This window comes from Nipponia nippon, unplaced genomic scaffold (genome assembly GCF_047370975.1).
Source record: "Nipponia nippon isolate SJK-2023a ecotype South Korea unplaced genomic scaffold, ASM4737097v1 scaffold_18, whole genome shotgun sequence".
Taxonomy (NCBI): Eukaryota; Metazoa; Chordata; class Aves; order Pelecaniformes; family Threskiornithidae; genus Nipponia; species Nipponia nippon.
The window spans coordinates 2448109-2470501 of NW_028262334.1; the positions used below are offsets into that span (position 1 = coordinate 2448109).

The 22393-nt window shown below is 36.8% G+C and overlaps 1 protein-coding gene across 10 annotated transcripts in view; it reads left to right on the plus strand.

Moving 5' to 3' along the window:
- The window catches only part of HECTD4 (HECT domain E3 ubiquitin protein ligase 4), a 77735-nt gene that overhangs the window by 23602 nt on the left and 31740 nt on the right, over positions 1-22393 (plus strand). For 6 of the 10 annotated variants that reach the window (XR_015704121.1, XM_087754779.1, XM_087754769.1 and 3 more), the window contains 27 exons: positions 1041-1181; positions 1565-1797; positions 2205-2350; positions 4457-4527; positions 5208-5313; positions 5953-6073; positions 6995-7123; positions 8364-8488; positions 9540-9693; positions 9995-10095; positions 11166-11364; positions 12805-12951; positions 14164-14268; positions 15092-15255; positions 15602-15835; positions 16083-16275; positions 16450-16554; positions 16638-16726; positions 17303-17478; positions 17925-18060; positions 18207-18348; positions 18462-18628; positions 19205-19351; positions 19673-19857; positions 20434-20587; positions 20733-21013; positions 21329-21518. Coding sequence is in view for 9 of the 10 variants with exons in the window: in XM_087754779.1 (XP_087610905.1) it covers positions 1041-1181; positions 1565-1797; positions 2205-2350; positions 4457-4527; positions 5208-5313; positions 5953-6073; positions 6995-7123; positions 8364-8488; positions 9540-9693; positions 9995-10095; positions 11166-11364; positions 12805-12951; positions 14164-14268; positions 15092-15255; positions 15602-15835; positions 16083-16275; positions 16450-16554; positions 16638-16726; positions 17303-17478; positions 17925-18060; positions 18207-18348; positions 18462-18628; positions 19205-19351; positions 19673-19857; positions 20434-20587; positions 20733-21013; positions 21329-21518 (4141 nt within the window). In the remaining variant the exon portion in view is untranslated. The remainder of the gene's footprint in view (positions 1-1040; positions 1182-1564; positions 1798-2204; positions 2351-4456; positions 4528-5207; positions 5314-5952; positions 6074-6994; positions 7124-8363; positions 8489-9539; positions 9694-9994; positions 10096-11165; positions 11365-12804; positions 12952-14163; positions 14269-15091; positions 15256-15601; positions 15836-16082; positions 16276-16449; positions 16555-16637; positions 16727-17302; positions 17479-17924; positions 18061-18206; positions 18349-18461; positions 18629-19204; positions 19352-19672; positions 19858-20433; positions 20588-20732; positions 21014-21328; positions 21519-22393) is intronic. The other 4 variants (XM_087754771.1, XM_087754774.1, XM_087754770.1 and 1 more) reach the window with 3 other exon arrangements.

Genomic DNA, 22393 nt, shown 5'->3' on the forward strand with positions numbered 1-22393 from the left:
ACATAAATGCATCTTAGCTGAAAAGATGTTCCTGATATTTCTGATTTCCCTATCACTTTATGATTGAAACATCATGTTTTCTTCAGGGCTTTTTTTTTTTTTTTTAAAACCTGCTTAATATAATAAAATAATCTTTCAAACACGGTCCATGCTACTTAAACACTGCATATCATTGCTAGCATTTTAATAAGCAGTGTTTTATGTTACCGAAGAAAGAATGTGTTTCTTAAAAATGTTTGAGATAAATAGTTTTAAATAATATTCTAAATGCTAGGATGCATGGATATGTATAATTGTATGTTAGCTCGTTAGCTACTGTTACTGTAGATTTACCTCATTTGAAACATGTAGACAAATGTTATTTTTGAACTTTTAAAATATGGTAAATGCGTCTGTCATAGAACAGTCGTGTCCATAATCCTCTCAACCCTTTCCTTTTACTGTTTTGGACCTGCTTGTGTTTGTAGGCTTTACGCTTTTTAGGAGATGATTCTCTAAGCTTAAAATTTTTTTAACAGTTGCACCATGCAAACCGTCAGTTTTATTAAAGCTATTATGTATTAACCACAAGGCCCATAAAACAGGTTCTAAGGTGCTTAATTGTCAATAGCTGTAGTAAAATTTGAAACTTTTTTCCCTTATACTTTTTCTAGAAGTTACTGTATCTGATGCTAGGCTCAACTATTTTTAGTTTATGCACTGTGGCAGTGTGTGGTAAGTTTGTGGAGGAATAATATATGCTATGTACTTATCCTTATAAATAATGAGCAATGTGGAGTATTTACCTGAAAAGGATGCTGTTGTACATTTACTTGGAACATCAAGAGAGATGTGCATTCGCTTCAGTCCTTTGTTAAGAAATCTCCTTTTAATGTTTTTCATTCCAATGCATTGTTATTAAATTGCTGTCAGATGACAGAACTTCTAAAGCAAATAATTTGGATTTATATCTGCTATAAAAATACTTCAGTCTGGTTTTCTAACAAACATTCAACTAAGAAACATAAAATTTGATGTGCAAAATATTTTCCTTTTCTTAGGTGCCTGTTATGATACTATGAATAACATGATATGGACATGCTCTAATGATTATATTGATCAGTGGTGTAATCCCGGGAACCAGGCATTCCATTGCGTCTGTCAGAGACTGGGAGTGAGTCATGTCATTACAGAGCCCAAAGGTGAGCTAAACCTACAAGTCAGTGTTTTGTACGAAGTGGAAGTGAAATGTACGATTATCATAGAATAAATATACAGAAACTACCTTCTGAAACTTTCTATTAAAAGTTGAGTTCATTCTTGAAAAGTTGTTTATAAATATTGGTCATGATTTATCTTTGCTTTAAGAAAGGAAAAAGTAAAAAGGGACACGTGTTTGGAAGTTTCCAGACTCTTGCTACCTTTAGCATGTTAAAAAAGTGATGTGGGCAATTCTTTTGTTTATCATGTGGGCGGGTGTCCTGACGTTAGAGATGATGACAATGATATATTGCATTTTAGAAGCAAATGCTAATGCTATAGTCTGTGTTTGTAAACGGCATTTGAACTGCTTTTCTTCTTCTAGGGGATGCAACAACCACAAATGAGGTTATTAACCAGTTACTGCACCATGTTGGTGCCATGTGTATCCACCAACTCAACCTGCTTGCAGCCAGCAACAATCTTCCCATAACAAATTTTTTGGGCAAGCAACATCCAATTGAAGCGCATCACCTCAGCAGTATTTGTGACATTATGGAAAAAGCTATGGTGAATGGAGATACTTGTATAATACGCTGCATCCTTGTCGTCTTTCAGGTACAAGGGCGTCTTAAATGTACTTCACAATAAACACTAAAAAAAAAAAAAGTTGTTTTAGAGTAGAGGCAACCACTTGATTTTATTAGGGTTTTTTTTTCCTCCATTGCATTCAATTTAATGGAGATAAACTTAGCAGTGGCTTTGCAGTATCTTATACACCCATTTAAGAGTCCTAACTTAAATGCAAGTGTAATTGTCACTTTTACAGATGAAAATAAAATCCAGAGAGGTTACTTCCTTATTTCTTTCTTTTTTTTTCTTTTTCTTTTTTTTTGTCCAGAGTCAGTTTCTGACTCTTGAGATTTCTAGTGACCTAGACAAATAGTTTGAGAAACTGACTGCAGAAAAAAGTTAATGTGAACAATGTTTAAGGTTTTAATATTGTTGTGTTTAATTTTTCTTAGGTGGTTTTTAAATTTTTCTTCAGCCCACAAACCGAAAGAAACAGAGATATTGTTAGAAGGTCTGGCCTATTACTTTGGCAGTTACTGATGGCACCAAGGGATCAGATTTGCTCTGAGATTCAGAAGGAGGTTTGTCTAGCTATTAGGTAAATATTTGTTTTGTCAAATTAAACTTAACCTAGAATTGAGGTTATTTGAAAATGTTGTAACAGATGAATATTCAAATTGTATTCAGCAGTTTAATTTTAAATTAATATGATAAAATTTAGGTTAACATAGTATGATAAAATTATTACGATTTGTATCTGTGGAAGAAGGGAAATACAATGTGTTTGTCATGATGATGGTGAAATAAGAGACAGTAATTACTTTCCATACTTTTCATTTGTTGCTTTTTATTGGCTTGCTTTAGGGTTTTTTTTAATGTTTATTATAATATAGCTGCTAAATTCAAGCAAAGTTTTCTGCATTCCAGTGATGGCTAGAATGACGTCCGTATTTAGCGTATATAGCTTATTGGTGTTCTGGAATAGGCAAAGCGAACATTGTCAGCTGTTATACCGGTGTTTCAAGTGACAACACTGAAATTCTCCTAAAAAAAAAGAATGCAAGGGGAAGCAGAATGAATAATACTTGAGGAATGCTATAAGATTGAAGGCTCAGGAAAAAAAAAAAAACAGGCAGGGTAGTAAGACTGTCTTGAGAAAGTAGGTTTATGTTTAGAAAACAGGAGTCTATTCTGGTGGAAGGGTGGGCATTATGTCTCTGGGCTGGTACACCAGGTCATCAAACGCTTAACCAGGATGGTTGCTTTAGCTCCACGTCATATTAGCTACTGCATCTCTTGAACCTGATGCCGTGTAATTTTCTTTCTCCAGCTTGTCAAAATAGCAGAATGACTAAGTACAGGGAAGCAAGCAAAAAGTGTGATTGTGTATCACGAAAACGAGATAATGTAAATCTCAAGGACAAGGAATGCTGTCTCAAAGGTCCTAAGTACAAATTTAATCTGCTTTCAAGTGGGAAGTGCTCCAAAGGTTGAGAACAAAATCTTCTGAAGATCAACCTGCATTTTTTTTTGTGTGTGTGAATCACGACATTCCAAATTTCAGTGGCTTTATGCAGCTTTGTAAGTGAGTGAAGAAGAATAGTGTATCTTTAGTATGATTATGTAGCATTTTCAGGGCCTTCCTTTTTGATAGGGAAAAGTGTATCCTGTCAGCTGTATGGGCAGCTGCTGCATTTTTCCTGTGTTTAACACTATATCCTCCAATGACTTGTAAAAAAATCAGAGGTGGGGATTAGGTAATATCTCCTTCCTCTTGTTTTCTCATTGGGAGATTCTGATATCAATGGAAGCCTCAAACTGAGCTTGCAACGTATGATAACTTTTCCTGATGTTTGTATCACAAGTTGGTCAGCATGAGCCAGAGGGAGGGAAGTAGCAATAATCTCTGCTCTCAGTATGAATCTGACAAACATAGCAATTTTCTTTTCTATGGGAGTGTTATTTAAAAAGAAAAGAAGAAAAAGTCTGCGTAATAGTTTCAACACTTCAGACAGTCACGAAGTACTCCTTTTAAGTTATTGTGATCTTCTATCTTGATGTGGTAATTCATGTAGAAAGCACAAAGTTCATCACAAGTTACAGGGGAAAAATATCTCCACAAGGAGTATTCATACGTAGCTGTGTTGTTTCCAAAATGCTAGTTCTAGAATCTTCTGCTTAGCTTAAACCAAGACTTCTATAATGAGCCAGTATTTAATAAAACTGTAACAGTAGTGACTTCTTGATTACTGTCTCTTGCATTTTCCATTGTTCTTATCACAGATAAGCCACAGCTCTTACCCCGTCACCAGAGTTGTTGGAGTCGTTCTCTAAGCCTTCATCCATTTGTTCTGACATCTGTCTGTTTCTTGAAAAAATGATTGTGCTGTCATAGACACAAGTGATTAATGTGGAGTTTCTCAGAGGAAAGCAAATAGCTCTTGAAGAAGCTTTGGGACCTAAACAATAAAATATAGTTGATTACAAGAGATATCTGGAGAAAACAGCTGCATATTTTATGACTAATACCAATGTTAAAATATGGAGGATGCCTTTCTAAGTTGGAAGAAGCTATTGCGTAGTAATTCTAAATGTTACATCAGATACTAAGCTGAGATTCTGTGACGTTTTTCACATGTTCATTGAAATTATTTTGTTCGCTTTTAAATACACTAAATAATACATGGTTTTATTTTTTCTTTAGCTCTGGATTAAATATCCTGTATCCTGGAGAAGCAGAAATCAATAATTTATTGAAATTGGTCTTAACTGAAGGTGAGACTGTCTCATTGACACGTGAGAGTGTTTCTTCTAATTGAAAACAGCAAGTGAAAATACTTCTCAAGCTCTGGAGGGAGAACAGTTCAGAATATTGGGCACTAGTCTGCTTTAAACCCACCCTATTCTAGGAAATTACAGAATGCTTCGTATTCTGAAGCTGCCTTCCAAATAGCTACATGGTCAAGCGTATGTTAGCTGTAGAAAAGGAAAATTTGTCGCAATCAGGCAACTGCTTGAAATTGAAAAGGATTAAAGTTCTCTTTTGTCAGTATTAATAATGTTTCTTGTCCAGGTTGTGTTTTAGAACACCTGGTTAGCAGTTAGTGTTACCCACGGCAATTACACAGTAACCAGAGGTAACTTTAGTCCTCAGAGAAAGGGTAATAATCTGCTCGCATTTACCATGGAATGGGAGTCTGGACTTGGAAGCAGCTGATGCACAGTAATTTGTTACTTCATAGGAACGCGTTCATGCGTCAAAGTCTTTGGAATTTAAAACAGTGCTATGTGCAGAGTAAGATTTAACAGTCTGTAATATCAACAGGGAATCGGGTTACACTGTAAATACAGTAATTTCTGAAAAGTAGCATATATTAAGCAAGATATCTGAGGAAATAAAAATAAATTAATATTGTAAAATGCTGTTTTGCAAAAGTTTTTGCATTCCATTTTAGGAGAGAGAAACAGTGGTCTCTCTCAACTTCGTGACGTTATCCTGACTAATTTAGCTGAACAGCTTCAGAACAACAGATTTGGAAGTGAAGATGATGATCATTATAGGTAAAATGCAGCAATATGCTCCCCTTCCCCCCCCATTTATAATGTATGTTTCTGTTACTTGCTTTAGGGAAACTTGCATAAAATTCTGCTGAAATTGCTTGTTATCTTACTAGCAGTGTGACCTGAAATACTATCTTTGCGTCTGTGGTGGGTAGGATTTCATTAGGACGAGGGAAAGAGAGGTTTGACGTTTTAGGGGAAACTTTTTGGAGACTTTTGTATGCAAACTTAAGTTTGGATTCCCTGCTACTTACCATATATATGGTGAATGTGGATGATAATTCATAAGTATGATATTGTGATGTTGCTCTCCATATCACTGTCTTAGGTGACTTTTCAGCAGTAAAACTGTCAATCTCAAGTACCCATTCAAGTTGGGAGGAGTCTATTTTTTTTTTTTTTAGGAGTCATTACAAATCATAGATTTATATTAGCGCAGTGCAAGAAATAACTGGTAATCCGTTGCATTGATTGTTGTTAAACATTTCAGGCTTGGTTTTCTTTGTGTCTGAATCTCTAAAGTTTGTTTTGGATTCACATAATTTGTGATACAGCTTGCAGAGACTTTTGAGGTGAGCTATACAAAGTACACAATAATTGGACTATTAACATTTTTAATCTCTCCTGCATTTTTTGAAGACTAAATGATGAGCTGTTGCACTACATTCTCAAGATTGTTGTCCGAGAATCTTGTGTCTTAATCACCAAGTGCCAAACTGTATCTAAAGATGATTTTCAAAGGCTTCTTTCAACTGTGCCTGTAAGTAAAATGTATTTTGATAAAAGTAAATTTGCCTCGGGCTTCCTTTTCCCCCTTAAATCCATCATCTTTACTGAGTGTATATAGAGGTGGAACTTTTATAGCTGTGTGTCTTAACAAATACAGGAAAAGAATGTCTTTTGTTTATGCTGTGCAGGAAAGGAAGAAACAATTTCTCATAGCAAAGCAAATCATATAGTAATGCTAGAACAGGTTTATATATGAATATATTTCCCAGTTGCTCTGGTAGCTGTTTCAATTTAAAGGAAGTTTGTGTATCTCAATCTTCAAAGCATTACAACAATTTAAAAAAAAAAAACAAAACACAAAACAAAATAAGCTTTTCCTACAGTTGTGTATAATGATTCACAGACAAAAATGAGTGAAAGTTAACCTTATTTAATGGTAAAAGTATCTGTAGATGTGTTCAGCAGGATCAGCTCCCTGGTCCGGCTGATGGCAAAGGCGGGCGTGCTTGCGTGCAAACACTGGGGAGGGGACAGGAAGTCACGGCCTGCAGGAGGTGGGAAGAGAGTAGTAGCATGGAACATCACCTTCAGGAATGTGAATTAAATTTAGCTCTATGGTGGCATTATCTTTCAAGAATTAATTAATGTTACAGGACTGGATTATTACTATAATGTTGCCTACTTGAATAAAACCGTACTGCTTCTTAATATGTTTTGCAAGTTATTTCACAAAATTCAGTATTTTGCAACCAGTTTCTTCTCTTAAATATGTATTAACAAGCTTGCGTTAAATCAGCAAAAAGAATTTCTGTTCAAGAGAAATTATTTTTTGCTTTCGCTTGTCTTCTCCCCCAACTTTTTTCCTCTTTTATATTTCAAAGTATAAGGATTGCCTGAGTCAAGGTTGATTAAAGGGTTTAGATCATGTAAAGTGTACTTATTTATGTTAAAGGCTGCATCTTCGTGTTTGCGGTATCTGATGGCTGTACAGAACCACCTCCTCAGTAACACTATTTTGATTAAACCTGATGAAAATGATGACAGTGACAGCTCCTTGCAGGGAGAGACATTGAAGGTACAGGTAAACACCAAGTTTTATTCTAGTATGGCTCTCTACAGTCAGTGTTCCTGTGACACCTCTTGTTTCTGCAATGCATTCTACTTACACTGTTTTGTTGATTCTTTTCCTCTTGATATAGTTAAATTACCGTAGACAGTTTTGGGTTTTTTTTCTTTCCCCCTGTTCTCCAGCTAAAGTCTGCAGTTGTTGTGTGTCGAGTTGGGTTCAACCCAAGAACCAGCTTGGGTTCTGTATTGTCAGTGAGAGCAGACAGTTCCCTTCCTAAACATCCATATAGTGACATTTAAAATGTATTTCAATTAATATGTGCTAGTAAGAAAATGTATCTGCCAGGAGTCCTTTCTGGACATGTTGCCACCCCCCCAGTTTCTCTTGTCCAAATCACTTCGGTGGTCTTTGAAAAAATATTTTTCAAATTTAAATAGGAAGAGGTTTTCTCGTTTGCCTTACCTGGCTCCTGCTTTTTTGCAGTTTTAACTTCTAAAGCTTATGTAGAACCACCTGCATCTGTTGTCTGAAATAGCGTGAATAATGTTTGTGGCAAGGAAACTGTTAGAGGACAAGGTTTGCGGACAGTGGTTGTTTTGTTGGTATAAGGTTTATTAAAATGGTGTCACTTTGTATTACTGCTGGAATAGTCTTGAATGAACTCATAGAAGCCAGGCTTGTCCTAGCATGCAGGCTGTCTTGTCACAGTAATTTTTGTTACAGCAACAATTCCTCTATAATGGTATTGACTTCTGAACTTCTGGTAATGTTTGTTAAGCTGGGTTTGTCTGCTACTCTTTGAGACTTTGTGTGCTTGTAATCTGCTGCAGCTGAAAGTTATTTGTTCAGGCTTGTTGAGTAAATGCTAAATATTGCAGTACTTTTCTTGTCTCACTATTCACCCATGTTTTCATTGTTCAGTTTCTCTCTCTACAGTGATCCTCATACCTGCTAGGACATTCTGTCACCAATGCTGTACCTTGGCTGGCTAACAGCTCTCTCTCCTGTGCTGGACTTGGGGATTCCTTCCCTCTAGAAACTGGATGTGCATCCTGTAAAATATGCACCTAGTTTCTCCCAGCACTTTGAGGCTTAGCATTAATCAAATTTAAGTCTTGGATGAATCTACTGCTGCAGGCCTGCCAGGTCACATTATCATTATTTTAATTTGGAAATCCATCGTTTTGTTCTGTTGTTGGTTTTTTTGTATTCTCTAAGAATTTAAGTATCCTATAATTCTTTTTGTACCTAGGAGCTAAAGACCAGCATTTTGTCTCTTGCTACGCAAATTCTGACAGGATGTGATGAAGTCTTAGAAATGCTGCAACAAGTCACTACAGCACTAATAAACAGTGACATCTCTGATAGAGAGCAAAGGTAAGACAAGTATGAGTCTGTTAACTTGAAAACAGTAAATGGTTGCTTTTTGTGGCTTACTGTACAAGCACAGTTAGCATTACTTGTTCTTTATGTTATAACTTCATACTTGAGCTTTGAATGTATAGGAACTGGTTCTTACTATAGCATTTGCTTAGCACTTATCTTTTGAAGAATTTAGAATCTGACTCTCCATGTCAGCACTACTCTTCAAATTGCTAAGGTTTTAGTGACAGTGGTATTTATGAGCGGAGTAACTGGAAACAAACTGTAGTTAGTCAGCTGGGAATATTTCTATAAGCTAGGGCGATTTTTAAACTTTTAAATTCCTGACTTGCATCTCTAGTAGCTGGACTAGATATTTTACCCGTGACAAGTCTTGGATGTTGTTATGATATTCTGCATGTTTCATCAGATAGCATCACCTTGCCCTTCCCTGTCTCCCTTCCACTTAAAAATATATGTTGGGAATGGGACGTAAACAAAAGGTGTGAACCTTTTCTCTAGTTAAACAAACACCTCCCTCTCCCACTTGTGTTTCAGGTTTAGGTTTCTATGCTTTTCTGTGCCTGCAAGAATTAGTTTTGTTTATTGACAATACACAATTCCTTTGAGATGTTTTCAGATGGGTTTCATGCTCAAATACGTTTTTATAGATACAGATTCTTTTAAAGTGCTTTGAGCTACGTGTGCTAGCAGCCTGATGTACATACTGAACAAATACATTTGTGTTTGATGTGGACTTTCATCTCATGCCCATGGGAGCTTAAAATTTTATAAGTAGTTATTAAACTCTTGATTTACTGTCTTCTGATCTATCATTGTTTAGTAAGAATTGACAGCAAAGAGTAGGACGAAATTTGGAGAATTTGTAATGTTTTCAAGACATTGAGTTTTTGGTTGTTTTTTTAAAATATAATGCAAATATTCTCTGCTGAATTTTGAATTGCCTACTTACGCGGTCTGATACAAGATTAAACAGATGACTAAAAATAGTAGTGATACTCTATGAAAATAGTTGTTACTATACAAACCTTGACTCTCCTTACAGATTAAAAGGCCTGGAGCAAATTACAAAGGCTACTATGCTTGGTCATCTGCTTCCCGTCCTACTGACATCTCTGATGCATCCAAATTTGCAAACTCTAACTATGGCTGATGCCTTGATGCCTCAGCTGGTGCAGCTGGTTCTTTACACAAGTCAGGTATGGTCTTTGTGCCAGCAGTTGTCTACAAAGGCAAAAAAAGATGTGGCATGCGTGTTCTAAAATGCTGCAGATCTTGGTCAATTTTCTTCAGTAAGTGATCCACAGATTATAGTTCAAGAATTGCTTAGCAGCTACAAAAGCTGATAATGCTGAATATTAAATTTGACTTGGTACAACAGCTACTAAGTAATGATTTATTGTCAATAACAACAGTGCGATTGTTCATATATTTCAATAACGAGATCTTAAAATGATTTACTGTTTGCATGTTTCTAACACTGTATGTTTTGTGCCACAGACTGCACTGCTGCTTAAAACTCAGTCTCCAGTTTTCTCAGAACTGAACAGTTCCCCCAGTGGTGCATCAGAACAGAAAGGGAAGCTGTTACCTGATGAGAGGTGATTTTCTTTACATTTGGGTCTTTTCATAGGATAAAATATCTTAGCTGTAGTGCTCATTTGACCATTGCTGTGGGATAAATCTTAAAGCGGCAATCTTGGGTTTTTTATTAAGGGCAAAGCTGTAATAGTTTGTAAGGCTGTCTTAGAGATATATAAACCTTTACAAAAGGCAATTAGTTCTAAAATTTTTTTGCATATAGAATTAAATGATTAATATCTTCAGGTTGTTTGCACAGGGTATGCTTTGTTTTGGTTTTTCCCTCACCTCGAGCATTAGGAATTAATTCTAAATGTCCCTCTTACAATAAATTAGGCTAAGGACGACCATCATGAGAAAATGTAAATTGCTCTGGCAGCATGAGATACAGTATTAAAACCATTGGAAAGATACTAAATGGTTTCATTTACATAGAGAAATATAATGATTTTAAGTCCTGCATTTAAATCCTGTGTCTCAGCTCAGAGTTATACAGCTTCTGCTTAGAAGCAGAAACATGCAGCTAAATTAAATAAAAAATGCTTATCATAGCTATTTGCAGTGTTGCAGAATTTGTACTATTAAGCAGCTTGTGATAATGTATAATATACTATGTGAAAACTCTGAAGAATTTATTTTCAATCCTTCTCCAAATTATAAGCTTCAGTGAAATATTAGTCATATAGTTTTATGACAGTATAATCAGTTTTGGGTGCTATCCCAGGAGGGAAGTTTTTTTTATGCTACCAGTTGTATGTTAGGATCCGTATATAGTACCATTTACTTTTTTTTTTTTATGGTGCTACTTAGCTTGTTTACCATAATTGGGAAATTGGAAAGCATAGGGAAAAGTTCAGATTTTACAGGTTAGAGATTGGCGTAGTTATTTCTATGCCATGAACTCTGTATTCATGCTATTTGTTCTGCGTGTTCCCTCAATACAGTTATGCTTAAAATGAGGAGTCAATACTTTGTGTTGCTATGTATCAATACTGAGAGGTGATTTTAGGTACTTTATAGTTTGATGTCTGAATATATAATAGAAATCTGTGTTTTGAATTTTAGGACTAATTTTTCACTCTAATTTCAGAATGCTGGAAGAGAAAGAAGAACCAGGTTTTCTTACGGGTTTGAAGATCCCTGCTCCCTGGGCTGCTGGGAAGACTGTAGAAACAGTTCATCCCGTCAGGGATAACTATAAATTTAAAGAAACTGTACATATTCCAGGAGCCCGCTGTTTATATCTTAGATTTGACAACAGATGTTCTTCACAATATGATTATGATAAGGTAAGCAAGGGCCAATTCAGAAATTGTTTCTTTTGTATATATTTCCATCAGCAGCACTTCCCATTTTCATCTTTTCTGCCCCTTGTCTTTCATGGCACCTGATTTCCAGTGGTCAGGATAACACAGGAGGTTTTTACTGATAGGAGTTTATTAGCGCACACTGTAATGTCACAGTCTACTTACTTCAAGGGTGTACAGTACAGGGATGCAGAGAGGTTATTTCTTGTGTGGCACAAGTGTGAATAACTTTTCGAAAGAATTCTTGAGTTTCATCTTAAGGTTAGACTTAGCTAAATGATAGAAAATGTACAAAGAGTCGTTGACATGAAAAGGCAGGAAGATGAAGATAAATGATTCATGTTTAATTTCTATTTTTTTTGAAGAAACAATCCAAAAAGAGTATATGATTAATTCTTCTTGTGTATCGTTTCAGAACATAATATCCAGTGATTGTTTCAATGTTTAAAACCTATCAGTTATGAGGATCACTTGTTAAGAGTTAGGCTCTGTAACTAGGAAGTTTCCTCAAAAGATGTCAGAAGTAGTGGTAGTTATGAAATAGAAGTGTAGTAGGCACCAGAGGTGTGGGGTTTGAGGGCGGGGGGAGGTTTGTTTTGTTTTCTTTTCTCCCTCAGGTATTCATACCAACTCATCAATTTTTTTTTAGTTCATTTCATGATGGCTCAGATTGTCAAAGTTTGACTTCCTTCTTATTTTTGCTGTTGTTCAGTTTTCCTTATTTCTCAAATTTTAATCTAGCTGCCTACTTTGTAAATCAGCATGGTTTGTTTAAACTGGGCAGAACTGGAAAGGTTACTTTTTTTCCCCCGATGATAAATGACTTGTTTACATGGATTAATATAAACAAGTCTTTTCAATTTCAAGAACACAACTAATAGCACTTATTTACTTTGTATAAGCAGAGAGCTACTTGTGCTGCTTACTAATTGTTGCCATATATTCCTCAACATAGAGCAAATCCTGTGATACGGACTCCCATTAGTTATTTATAAGCGTCTTCAATATTAATGTCACCCATTACTGGTTAAACTCCTCCAGAAAGCTTTGGGCCCTGTCATGTTCCTACTGAAGTCACTGACAAAATGCTAACTTTGATGGGGGCAGGATCAATCTGTTTATTAGTAGGGAGGCGATGTGTTCTAGTTAGCTCAGCATGAGGCCTGGAAGTTAGGATTTCTCCTGACTTCAGCTCCCAGTTCTGCCGCTGACTTGCTGTGTGACCTCAGGGGCAAGTCACTCAATTTCCTCTCTGCCTCAGTTTCCCCATCTGTAAAATGGGGATAATAATACTTGCCTACTCACCTCACAGTGCTGTTGTGAGGATTTGTTAATGTTGATAAAGCGCTTTGAAAATATGAAGCGCGGTGTAAGTGCTAAGTATTATTATTATTATTAGATTTTCTTGTTTTTCTCTTACAGTCTAACAGTGTATTTTATGTTTTGAAGTTGGTGATCTATGCTGGTCCTAACACAAACAGTAGGAAGGTTGCTGAGTATGGAGGCAATACACTGGGATATGGCAGCCGTAGTGTCTTAGGAACTGGTTGGCCGAAAGACTTAGTAAAGGTACAGTATTATAATCCAACAATATTTCACATAGAAAAATCCCCTTTGGAAACCATGTCGAGTCCATTTTAAACCTTGTAGCAATGAAGTCCAGGCTTTTAAGCCTACAGTTATCCATGATGAGATTACTTAAGTGGGCTGTTATGTCCTTGGGGAATAACTTTAAACTCAACTGTATGTTATGTGTGATTATAACATCTCTTTGAGGTTATCTTGTTTTGTTATGTCTTACTGGAATTCATTATCGGTATGTTTCAGTCCTGGAGTCTCTAATGGCACCACTGTTCTCATAAGTATATCTTCCTAGGAAAAATTCTTGCGCAGTCTGAGGCTGTGCATATTTTCTTAAGGTCCGTGGGCATGACTGCCTTTTTTTAACAGTAACCCGCAAATATAACAAGTAGTAAATGTAGCAGCTTTCCAACCATTTGTGTTTTGGGTTTTAAAATTACATTGGATGCTTTTGGCAGTAAAGCTAAGACAGAAAAATCCCCCAAACTTCTTGAAAATTCAGTATTTCAAGAATTTTGCAGTATGTTCTCTCAGATTGTATGCAGTATGATTTTTTTTTCTTACGTGTTTGTGCTGCTACGTTGTCCCACACTAAAACTGGACTTATATACATAAAATAATTTCAAAGAAAACCAAGAAGTAATAAACTGGAAGGCAATTTCAGACAAAAACTCCATTGTTCACAATTAATGGAATTTCATTTATTTTTCAGACATATAGATTTTTATATTGCTCTTTTAGGAAACTCTTCTATTAATGTGTTGATATTCTTCTCCTTGAAGAGCTTGTCTGTCTTCCTTCAGGAAGAGAACTGTTGATTATTGCATGGCTTCTTGCAGACAGATAATGAAAGCGTTTTGATGAAAATCAAGGCCAAGTAACACAGACTGATAAATTCTACTTTTGATTCTGCAACTTACGGTGGTGGTTTTTCTTTTTTTTTTTTGTTTTACTGTAGTTAGCCAGCAGCAAAATTAAAATCAAATTGTCCACTAAAAGATATCCTTACAAAAAAAGGAAGAATCTTAAATCAGAGTATATCACTGGAGATAAAAATAATACTTAGATAACTGTCATTAAAAACATTAATTCATAAAGTAAGCCACTTTTATGAAAAGCCTAATTGTTTGCCTCAATTCTTAAATGTGTCTTTTTTTTTTTTTTTTTTTTTTTCCCCCTCCTACCCATCAAAATTTTAAGGTGGAAGGAGATACAGTCACCTTCTCCTTTGAAATGCGGAGTGGTCGTGAGCACAACACTCCAGACAAAGCTATGTGGGGCTTTGCTTGCACTGTTCGAGCACAGGTACTCAAACCTGACGGATTCCACGGGATAGGTTCCGCTTCGCTTTCTCTCCTGTCTGTTACACGCTTCAGATAGATAGAAATGTACTTCAGAGTTTGAAGTTAACATTTGAAATTTTAAACAGTAATAGTTTACTTATTTTGGCAATAAGAAAAATCATCTTTCTACAGTGTAAAGGCCCTAAGTTTTAGACGTTTGGCTTCCTTAGCTAGAGAGAGCCTGTGGCATGGTCTGTAGCATGCTTAGGGTTTTATGAAGATAGTTATTACCAAATATGTCTTATCTGTCTCTTGTCTTTGGCACTGGACTTGGATGAAGTCACTTTAATATCTCTTGCTGCTTGTAGATCAGGATTTCTTTGGAGAGATGGGTATCTTGTAACGACCTGGAAATCAGAGATTTAATGGGGGAATAATGATTCCAGCCTTTAAAGAAGAGAAGGGAGGGACGCTGGGATCAAACAAAAGGAAACTTGAATCCTACCACCAGGAAGCTAGGACTAGGCCTGTGAGATGACAGATCTGCAGGCCAAAGAATGACTGAACCAAAAATAACTTTACCTTTTCTTCTCTTTCTTGGTTCAGGAAAATAATGTTTAAATCCTTTGTTTCTTGTCTTGAGTTGTTCTTACAAATTGCTTTTAATTGTTAAGCATTTTTTCAGTATAACTCTGTGTAAGAGACATATGATTGATAGATATCCATATCTGTATCTTTATATAAAAGATTATATATAAAAATAGAAAATCTCCTATATTGAAATGTATTGGGGAAGGACTTCATGGTTGATTGATTAGTGCAACTTATCACTATTCCTACTACAGGAGTCTTCAGAGGATGTGTCAGGAGGCTTGCCATTCTTAGTTGACCTGGCACTTGGCCTTTCTGTATTAGCTTGTTCTATGCTGCGAATATTATACAATGGACCAGAAATTACCAAAGATGAAGAAACCTGTCAAGAGCTCTTAAGATCTAAATTATTACAAAGGTAAAAAAAAAAAATTGATCTGAGTTCCCATGTGGGTTTTTTCTGTGAGAAGGTGACTTTTGTAGTTGTGCTGAAGTCGTGTGTTTTAAGGTGATGTTTTGATAATTTTTCCTGCAGAGTTTGTTCAGCAGTTCTGTGTTGCCTAAAATTAAGGAAATGTTCTCTAGAACAGGGGTTTTCTTTAGAGTAAATAGAGGAGGATTGGGGTAGGCTTGGTACAAGCCACACTTAATATGTAGTCTGTCTTTGTAACGTGCTGTTGACTAATGTGTCTTTCTGAATGAGGGGGGAGAGTTAGGAGGAGGAAAAAAAAGAACTTTTCATCTGTTTTTATTTATTTTTCCAGGTGCCAGTGGCAGGTGGAAGCTAATGGTGTAATATCTCCAGCCCTTACACCAAGTCCTTCTCCATTGCCTCTTACTATAGATGAAGACAGAGAATTTACGTATCCCTCTGATGTTCTAGTGCCTCCTGTTGGACACTATTTTGATCTGCCTAGGATTAGGCTGCCTCCAGGAATCATGATTAAACTCAGGGAAATTTCTGGACGTGCTCGGCCTCAATTTAGACCTAGTATAAAGTAAGTAGTTGTTGGTTTGCTCTATTTTTCTAACTTGACTTTTATTTTTTGAAATGTTTGGTGCCAAAGTAAGTGAGCTAAAAAAGTGATGGTAAGGATGTGGCATGCCTGTCGTGTATGATGCTATGCGTTTAATATTCTGTAAATACTTGTTTGTGAATGCAGCATCTAGTGAATTGTAAATATGAATTGTCAAAGTTTGTCCGTTATTCTTGCTTAATCAGTTTGGCTTTCTCTATAACCCTAGGGAAGTGATTCAGCCAGAAGTAATGGAGGAGATGGTAGTTTCATGTGTGATTAAACACTTGAATTTGGTTGATGCACTTCAGTCCCTGATAAATTTCCAGTATCAGGAAGAGCATGCTGAAGAATATGATTTACTTTGCAAAATTATGGGAGAGACCTTTAAGAAGCTAAATGCCATGGAGAGACAATTGCAGGTAAAAATGAGAATACACGAAAAACCAGAAGGCTTTTTTTGAGAGTAAAGGTGTATTAATAGAATTTTAGAAACCTAGAAATACAAAATGAACTCAGATTTCATCTTTTAAGATCTGTTTTACTCCTTAAGATGAACAACTGCAGTAAGTGTTATTTTTTGTCTCTTTTATTAGAGTGTGGCTGAGCTGGAGCAGAAATGGCAGAATGAGGTAGATGATGCCATGCACGGGAAGCTGGAGAACAACGTCCCGTTCTTTTATGATTATCACTTCAATGAGGTAAGCATTGTGGCCGCTGTGCGTGCTCATGCTTCATGCTGCTCTCTCAATACATGTTCATCCCTTTCCTTCACTTTTTTTAGAGCAAGATGAAAGAACTAGAACTTCTGTGTTCAATGAAAGAAGTTTCTTTTGATGGAAGTGATCTTGAGAATGTGGTCCTGGCATTAAGGTTAGTAGCTGGCTGCGGAGTGTACCATTTAGGCAAGGTCCTTAAGATAGGCAACTTTAAGCAGCTGTGTAATTTCAGTGAGTTCCAAAAGTAGGTATGCAGGGTTAAAGTTGCATACATACATAGATGCTTGTTGAAGTGGGCACTTGGATGTCATTGTACCCTGTGACACTTAACGATGTGAAACAGAAGCTGGCACTAAATGTTGCAAAAAAATTCATGTCTAATTTCATTAAAGGCTGGTAAACCTATAGAAATAAAACAGTCTTTGGGAGCAGGAACATACAGATGAACTTCTAACGAGGGATGCGGATACTTTAAAACTTCATTCTCCTGTTGTCTAGCAATAGCTGATTAAATTCTTCAAAAAACTTGTGATGAATATATTAATATTAGAACCTACAGCTACTAGTACTTACTAACAAATCACTTGGTTATTTTTTTTCTGCTTTCTACTTTATTGGCATAGAATAGTTTGATGCTATATGTCTTCTTTCTCACAGTAACACTTTATTTCAGAAGGCATTAAAACATAATTGAGTTTTTGCTTCTTTTATTTTTCTTTCATAATCTTAGGGAGAAGTTTTTTCAAGAGGTGAATTCACTGATACAGAAGACCTCTCATCCCCTAGCAAAAACAAAAACATTAGTTAAGAGCTTGATGAACAGAGCAGAGCTGTTATTACATGTCACTATTGCAGCACAGTCTGGAATCACAAGAAGTATATCTGGTACCCCTGCAGAGACTCCAGGTATATATCTCATTACCAGCATTGTACTTTTCTTTTTATTTCCTGAAGATATAATTTATTCCTTTTCTCTTATTCTTCCTCTTTCACTTAAATTAAAATTAAACCTTTTTTAAAATTTTTCAAATTAAATAAACTCTTTTACAGTATATGAAGTTGAATCTTTGTTTTCTGATTTCCATGATGATGGTTTGAGTAATAATATGTGGAATTTAAACTTTAGTCTCCTGAATTATTGGAAAAAATGCTTAACCTAATCAAAACTAACTTGAAGTAATACCTGAAAACAGGAAATTTGTCAGAACTGAGTTGCAAGTTCTTGCTTAGACTGTGTTTTCACCATCCTATGTTGTGGCTTTCACTGGAATGTCCACAGTGATTTTAAAAACAGTTTGCAAATAACCTCCTACGCCAGGAGTGACATTCTTTCATATTGTGTAATATTGCAGCCTGTAAATCAGCATCTGAAACAAAAGTGATATCTCACGCAGTCCGCCAGCCTGTCTTCCTTCGCAGCATGTCGGCACCATCTGACTTAGAAATGATTGGTAACGAAGATATCGAGTTTGCTAGATCAAGTCAAAGGTATACAAGGGTTTATTCCGCTAAGCTGCTTTACAATAATGTGGCCTATGTTGTTAAAATCATCATAAACTTTGCACGCATAGCACTTTTTATTTTCCTTGGATCAATTTAGTGCTGCCAGGTGTAATTATCCTATATTCTCCTAGGCGACGCCATGTTACCAGCCATAGAAGCAGCTCTTTCACTCTTCTCCAGTCACTGACTATTGAGGATAGCAGAGATAAACCCACGTACAGTGTTCTGCTGGGGCAACTGTTTGCTTTCATTGGAACAAATCCTGACCAAGCGGTATGTCATTTTAAATGTGCTAAATCATGACATTTTCAAATTCAAACTTTCACAAAGAAAGGAGGTGTCTTGCCTGTGTCTCACTAACAAAACCAACTAACAAAATCTCGTAGGTATCCAGCAGCAGTTTCCTGCTAGCTGCTCAGACGAGGTGGCGTCGTGGGAATACGAGGAAGCAAGCCCTAGTGCATATGAGAGAGTTGCTGACGGCAGCTGTTCGGGTTGGTGGTGTGACGCATCTTGTAGGTCCAGTGACCATGGTGCTTCAGGGAGGCCCAAGGTTTGTTTGTTTCTCTGAAAATAATTAAATGTTTTGGTCTCTGCAGAAGATAGTAAATTCCTTTGTGCAAGGAAAAACCATGAGAAGTGACTAGCTGTGAGGGCTCAAGTTTGCAGAACAAAGCTTGCAACAACCACTTTTATTGGCCCTTGTGGGGTGCTAAGGCAGAAACTTCCAAGAAATGCTTTTATTTGGCAGTAGATGAAATTTCCTTTCATACTGGGACAAGATATCCACAGATACGTATATAGGGTATCTTACTTTCCTGACTTAATTCTAAACTTGTGTTAATTAGGTATTAGTGGTAGATTTAGCTGATACTAGTACTGTCATCTAAATTTGATAAATATTTTGTTTGTAGTCAAATTTCAGTCATGTCTGAGGTAAAACTACCATACTATCTTGTTTACATATGTTTCGTACTAAAACATTGTGACTTGCAGTTTTGCTTCTAAGTCTTCCTTGAGTAGTTCTTAATATATGCTGATTTTTTTTTTTTTTTAAGTTGTATTTGGAAGTTTGTTCATTTTATTTAACCTAAAAGGCCTACCATTTCAAATATCTAACTACCAACAGAATTGAAGAGCTCACGTGTGGCGGGATGGTGGAACAAGTCCAGGAAGCCTTTGGAGAAACGATGACGTCTGTGGTCTCGCTGTGTGCTCGCTACCCCATTGCTTGTGCAAATAGCATTGGCCTCTTATGCACTATACCTTACACGAGGTATGAAAGTATTTCTCTCAGAAAGGGAAGGAGGGCATCCACAGCTGTGCTTATTAGGTTTTGCCTTAAGGAGAAGCATTATATGGTATAAATATACTCCCTTTCTTCACAATGAAGGGTATCTGAGAACATCCTGTTAAATTTTCTCAGAGTACAGAATTTCATGTGGGGAGGACAAGGGAGAGACAGAACCATCTTTCTGCAAAGTGAAGTAATTAATGGCTAAGTAAGCAACAAGTTCTGGATTTTCATCCTGTCTGTTGTTAGTGACTGAAAGTAAAATCTGACTTAAGTAAAATCTGAATTTCTCTTCTCATACAGGAGCGAAGAGAAGTGTTTGGTACGTAGTGGCCTGGTACAACTTATGGACCGGCTTTGCAGTTTAAGCAGCCAGACAGAATCCAGTTCAAATGAAAAACAGACCAAGAAACAGAAGGTGGCCACCATGGCTTGGGCTGCCTTCCAGGTGCTAGCCAATCGCTGTGTCGAATGGGAGAAAGAAGAAGGTAGGAACACTGCCGACTATATTTCTACTGCGTACTTTAGAATTGTGCAAGCGCTTGAGAAGTGGTGTAAATGTGTTTAAAATAGGGCATTCGCTCACCATGACTTCCGTACTGTTTGGGTCCTTTAGAACACACAAGTGGATACAAAAATAAGTTGATTTTCTTATTGTTGTGGGGGTTTGGGGTTTTTTTCTTTCCTTTTTTTTTTTTTTTTTTTAATTCTAGCTTTTCCTCCTCATAGGAGTGTGTGTGTTGCACATAACTCCAGGTCTGCCACCTGGTTCTGGCTAGACATAACCATAGAACCAGGAGACCCTGGGTGATCACTTATGCACTTCTCCTGTGTTAGGATTCACCCATAACATATGTAAACTTATAGATACGTGGCTATTGGCTAACGGAACACAGATGTTGTGGCAGGTTTTATTTTTAATTAAAGACATTTTATATATAAATGTTTTGCCATAGCAAAACAAAAATATTTTTTACTATTTTTAGTTGATGGGTAAGGCATTTGTAGATGTGTACATTCATTTTTGTTAATTATAATTGTGTATTCTTGCATTACTTTTAAAGGTGGTTCAACAGAAGCTGTTCACTCTGGTCTGGCTCGTCAGGTTTCCAGCCTTCTTACCAACCACCTCGCACGAGCCACGGAGTGTTGTGGTAATCAAGCTGCAGGAAATGACGCACTTCAAGATGTTCTCAGTCTTCTTAATGACCTGTCAAGGTTTGTTTTTTTTGTTTGTTTTTTTTTTTCAATTACATTGTGAAAACAAATGAATTTATTATTTACAAGAGCATCATCGAACTATCAATTTTTTTTTTTCCAAAAAGCAATTACCTGTTGGTTTTTTTTTTTTTTTCCCTTGCAGGAGTCATATAGGTAAAGCAATCCTGAGCCAGCCAGCCTGTGTGTCCAAGCTTCTGTCACTTCTCTTGGATCAGCGTCCTTCTCCAAAGTTGGTCCTTATAATCCTTCAGTTGTGTCGTGCTGCACTGCCTCTGATGAGTGTTGAGGACTGTGGAAATGTGGAATTGCCTCCCTGGAGTTACTCTGTACCCTCTCTGAACAGTGAACAGGATGATCCCAGTGACCCAGCCTCCAAGATTGCCTCTCTGCTCTTGGCAAAGCTGGCGGATTATGTAGTACCAGGTACCAGCATCTTTTTGGTGTTAGGCTAATTTGAGAAATTGCCAAGCAAGTCATGTTTGTGCAAGGAGCTCTTGTATTGATAGAAAGCTCAAGTAGGAAAAGGTATATGATATGTCAGTGTTGAAATATAGGACATTTCTGTGACTTCCTATCTGCCTCTTAATTTAACTGTTCTCAGACTAAGGTGTGTGTCACAGTGATGTTTTAGATGCATCTTGGGTGTTTTGATGTTAGTTTCAATGGCAAGAAAGTTTGTTGATGGAGCTGATGGTTGTGTGTTTTTCTTTGTTTTGGCTTTTTCCTTTCTACTTCAAGGATGCCAGACGGTTCTTTCTCCAACTGCCTCTGAGCCGGATACTACTTTGGCAAAAGCCAGCCCTAAAAATTCCATAAAAGGCGATAAAGATCCTGGAGAAGAAAGCGAGGCAGTGGATGGTAAACTTTCAATTTTTATTCATAAACGGGAAGACCAGTCATCCCATGAAGTCCTTCAGCCATTACTAAGGTAATCTTAACTCACTGGATTGGAATTAGCAACCAATTTCGCCAGTTCCATTTCTTTTCTTTTTTTAGTGCTACAGCTGTAGAAAAATGCATCCTAGACATAAGAGTAAATGGGAAAGCAAAATGTCTTCCCAATTTGTTGCATTTACTGGCGAAATAAGAAGATAATGCAAAAATGGTTTATAGGGCTGATGCTTAGCTTACTGTTACCTGGATCAAAATGCATACCACTATACTGAATTTGTGGTGAGGCAGCAGCAGCAAGAATCGAAATCCCGATGCTTCCTGGACTAGTCTGTTTTGTAGGAGACTACTTGCAATGATGAGAGCAGCAAAGCTGAAACAGAGCAGAGTATACAGATGTATAAAAGGAGGAGGGGGATGTGAAGTGTGACGTTTTGCTTTTGCCTTGCTTACAAGCCATGTAAGCCACTTGCAAAGGAACATAGAAACATCTTAATCTGTCTGAAGACAGTCACATGAAAAATTAGCTACTTACTTTTTCCATCAGAAAAATTGAACGTATCTTGTTATGGTATTACAGACTATGTAGGACTAACAAATAGAACTGTCGAAGTAAAATGGCTTGAAAAGCATTGCTTTTAATGATACATATGCTGGATAATAATTTGCTATTACAGCTTCTTTAGTAGTCTTAGTATCCACCTGGATTTTGAGATCTCTGAATGTCAAACAGCCAACATGATCACCTCTTGCCTTTTGTACTATCTGTCTCATCTTTCCCCACTCAAGTCAGTTGTGAACCCGTGCCCTAAAAATGTTACTAAAAGGCACAGCTGTTGGGTGTTCTTAGGTGAAAGGTTAACTCGGAGCCCTCAGGCATTTGTGTTCAGTAAAAGCCAATTTCATGATGCT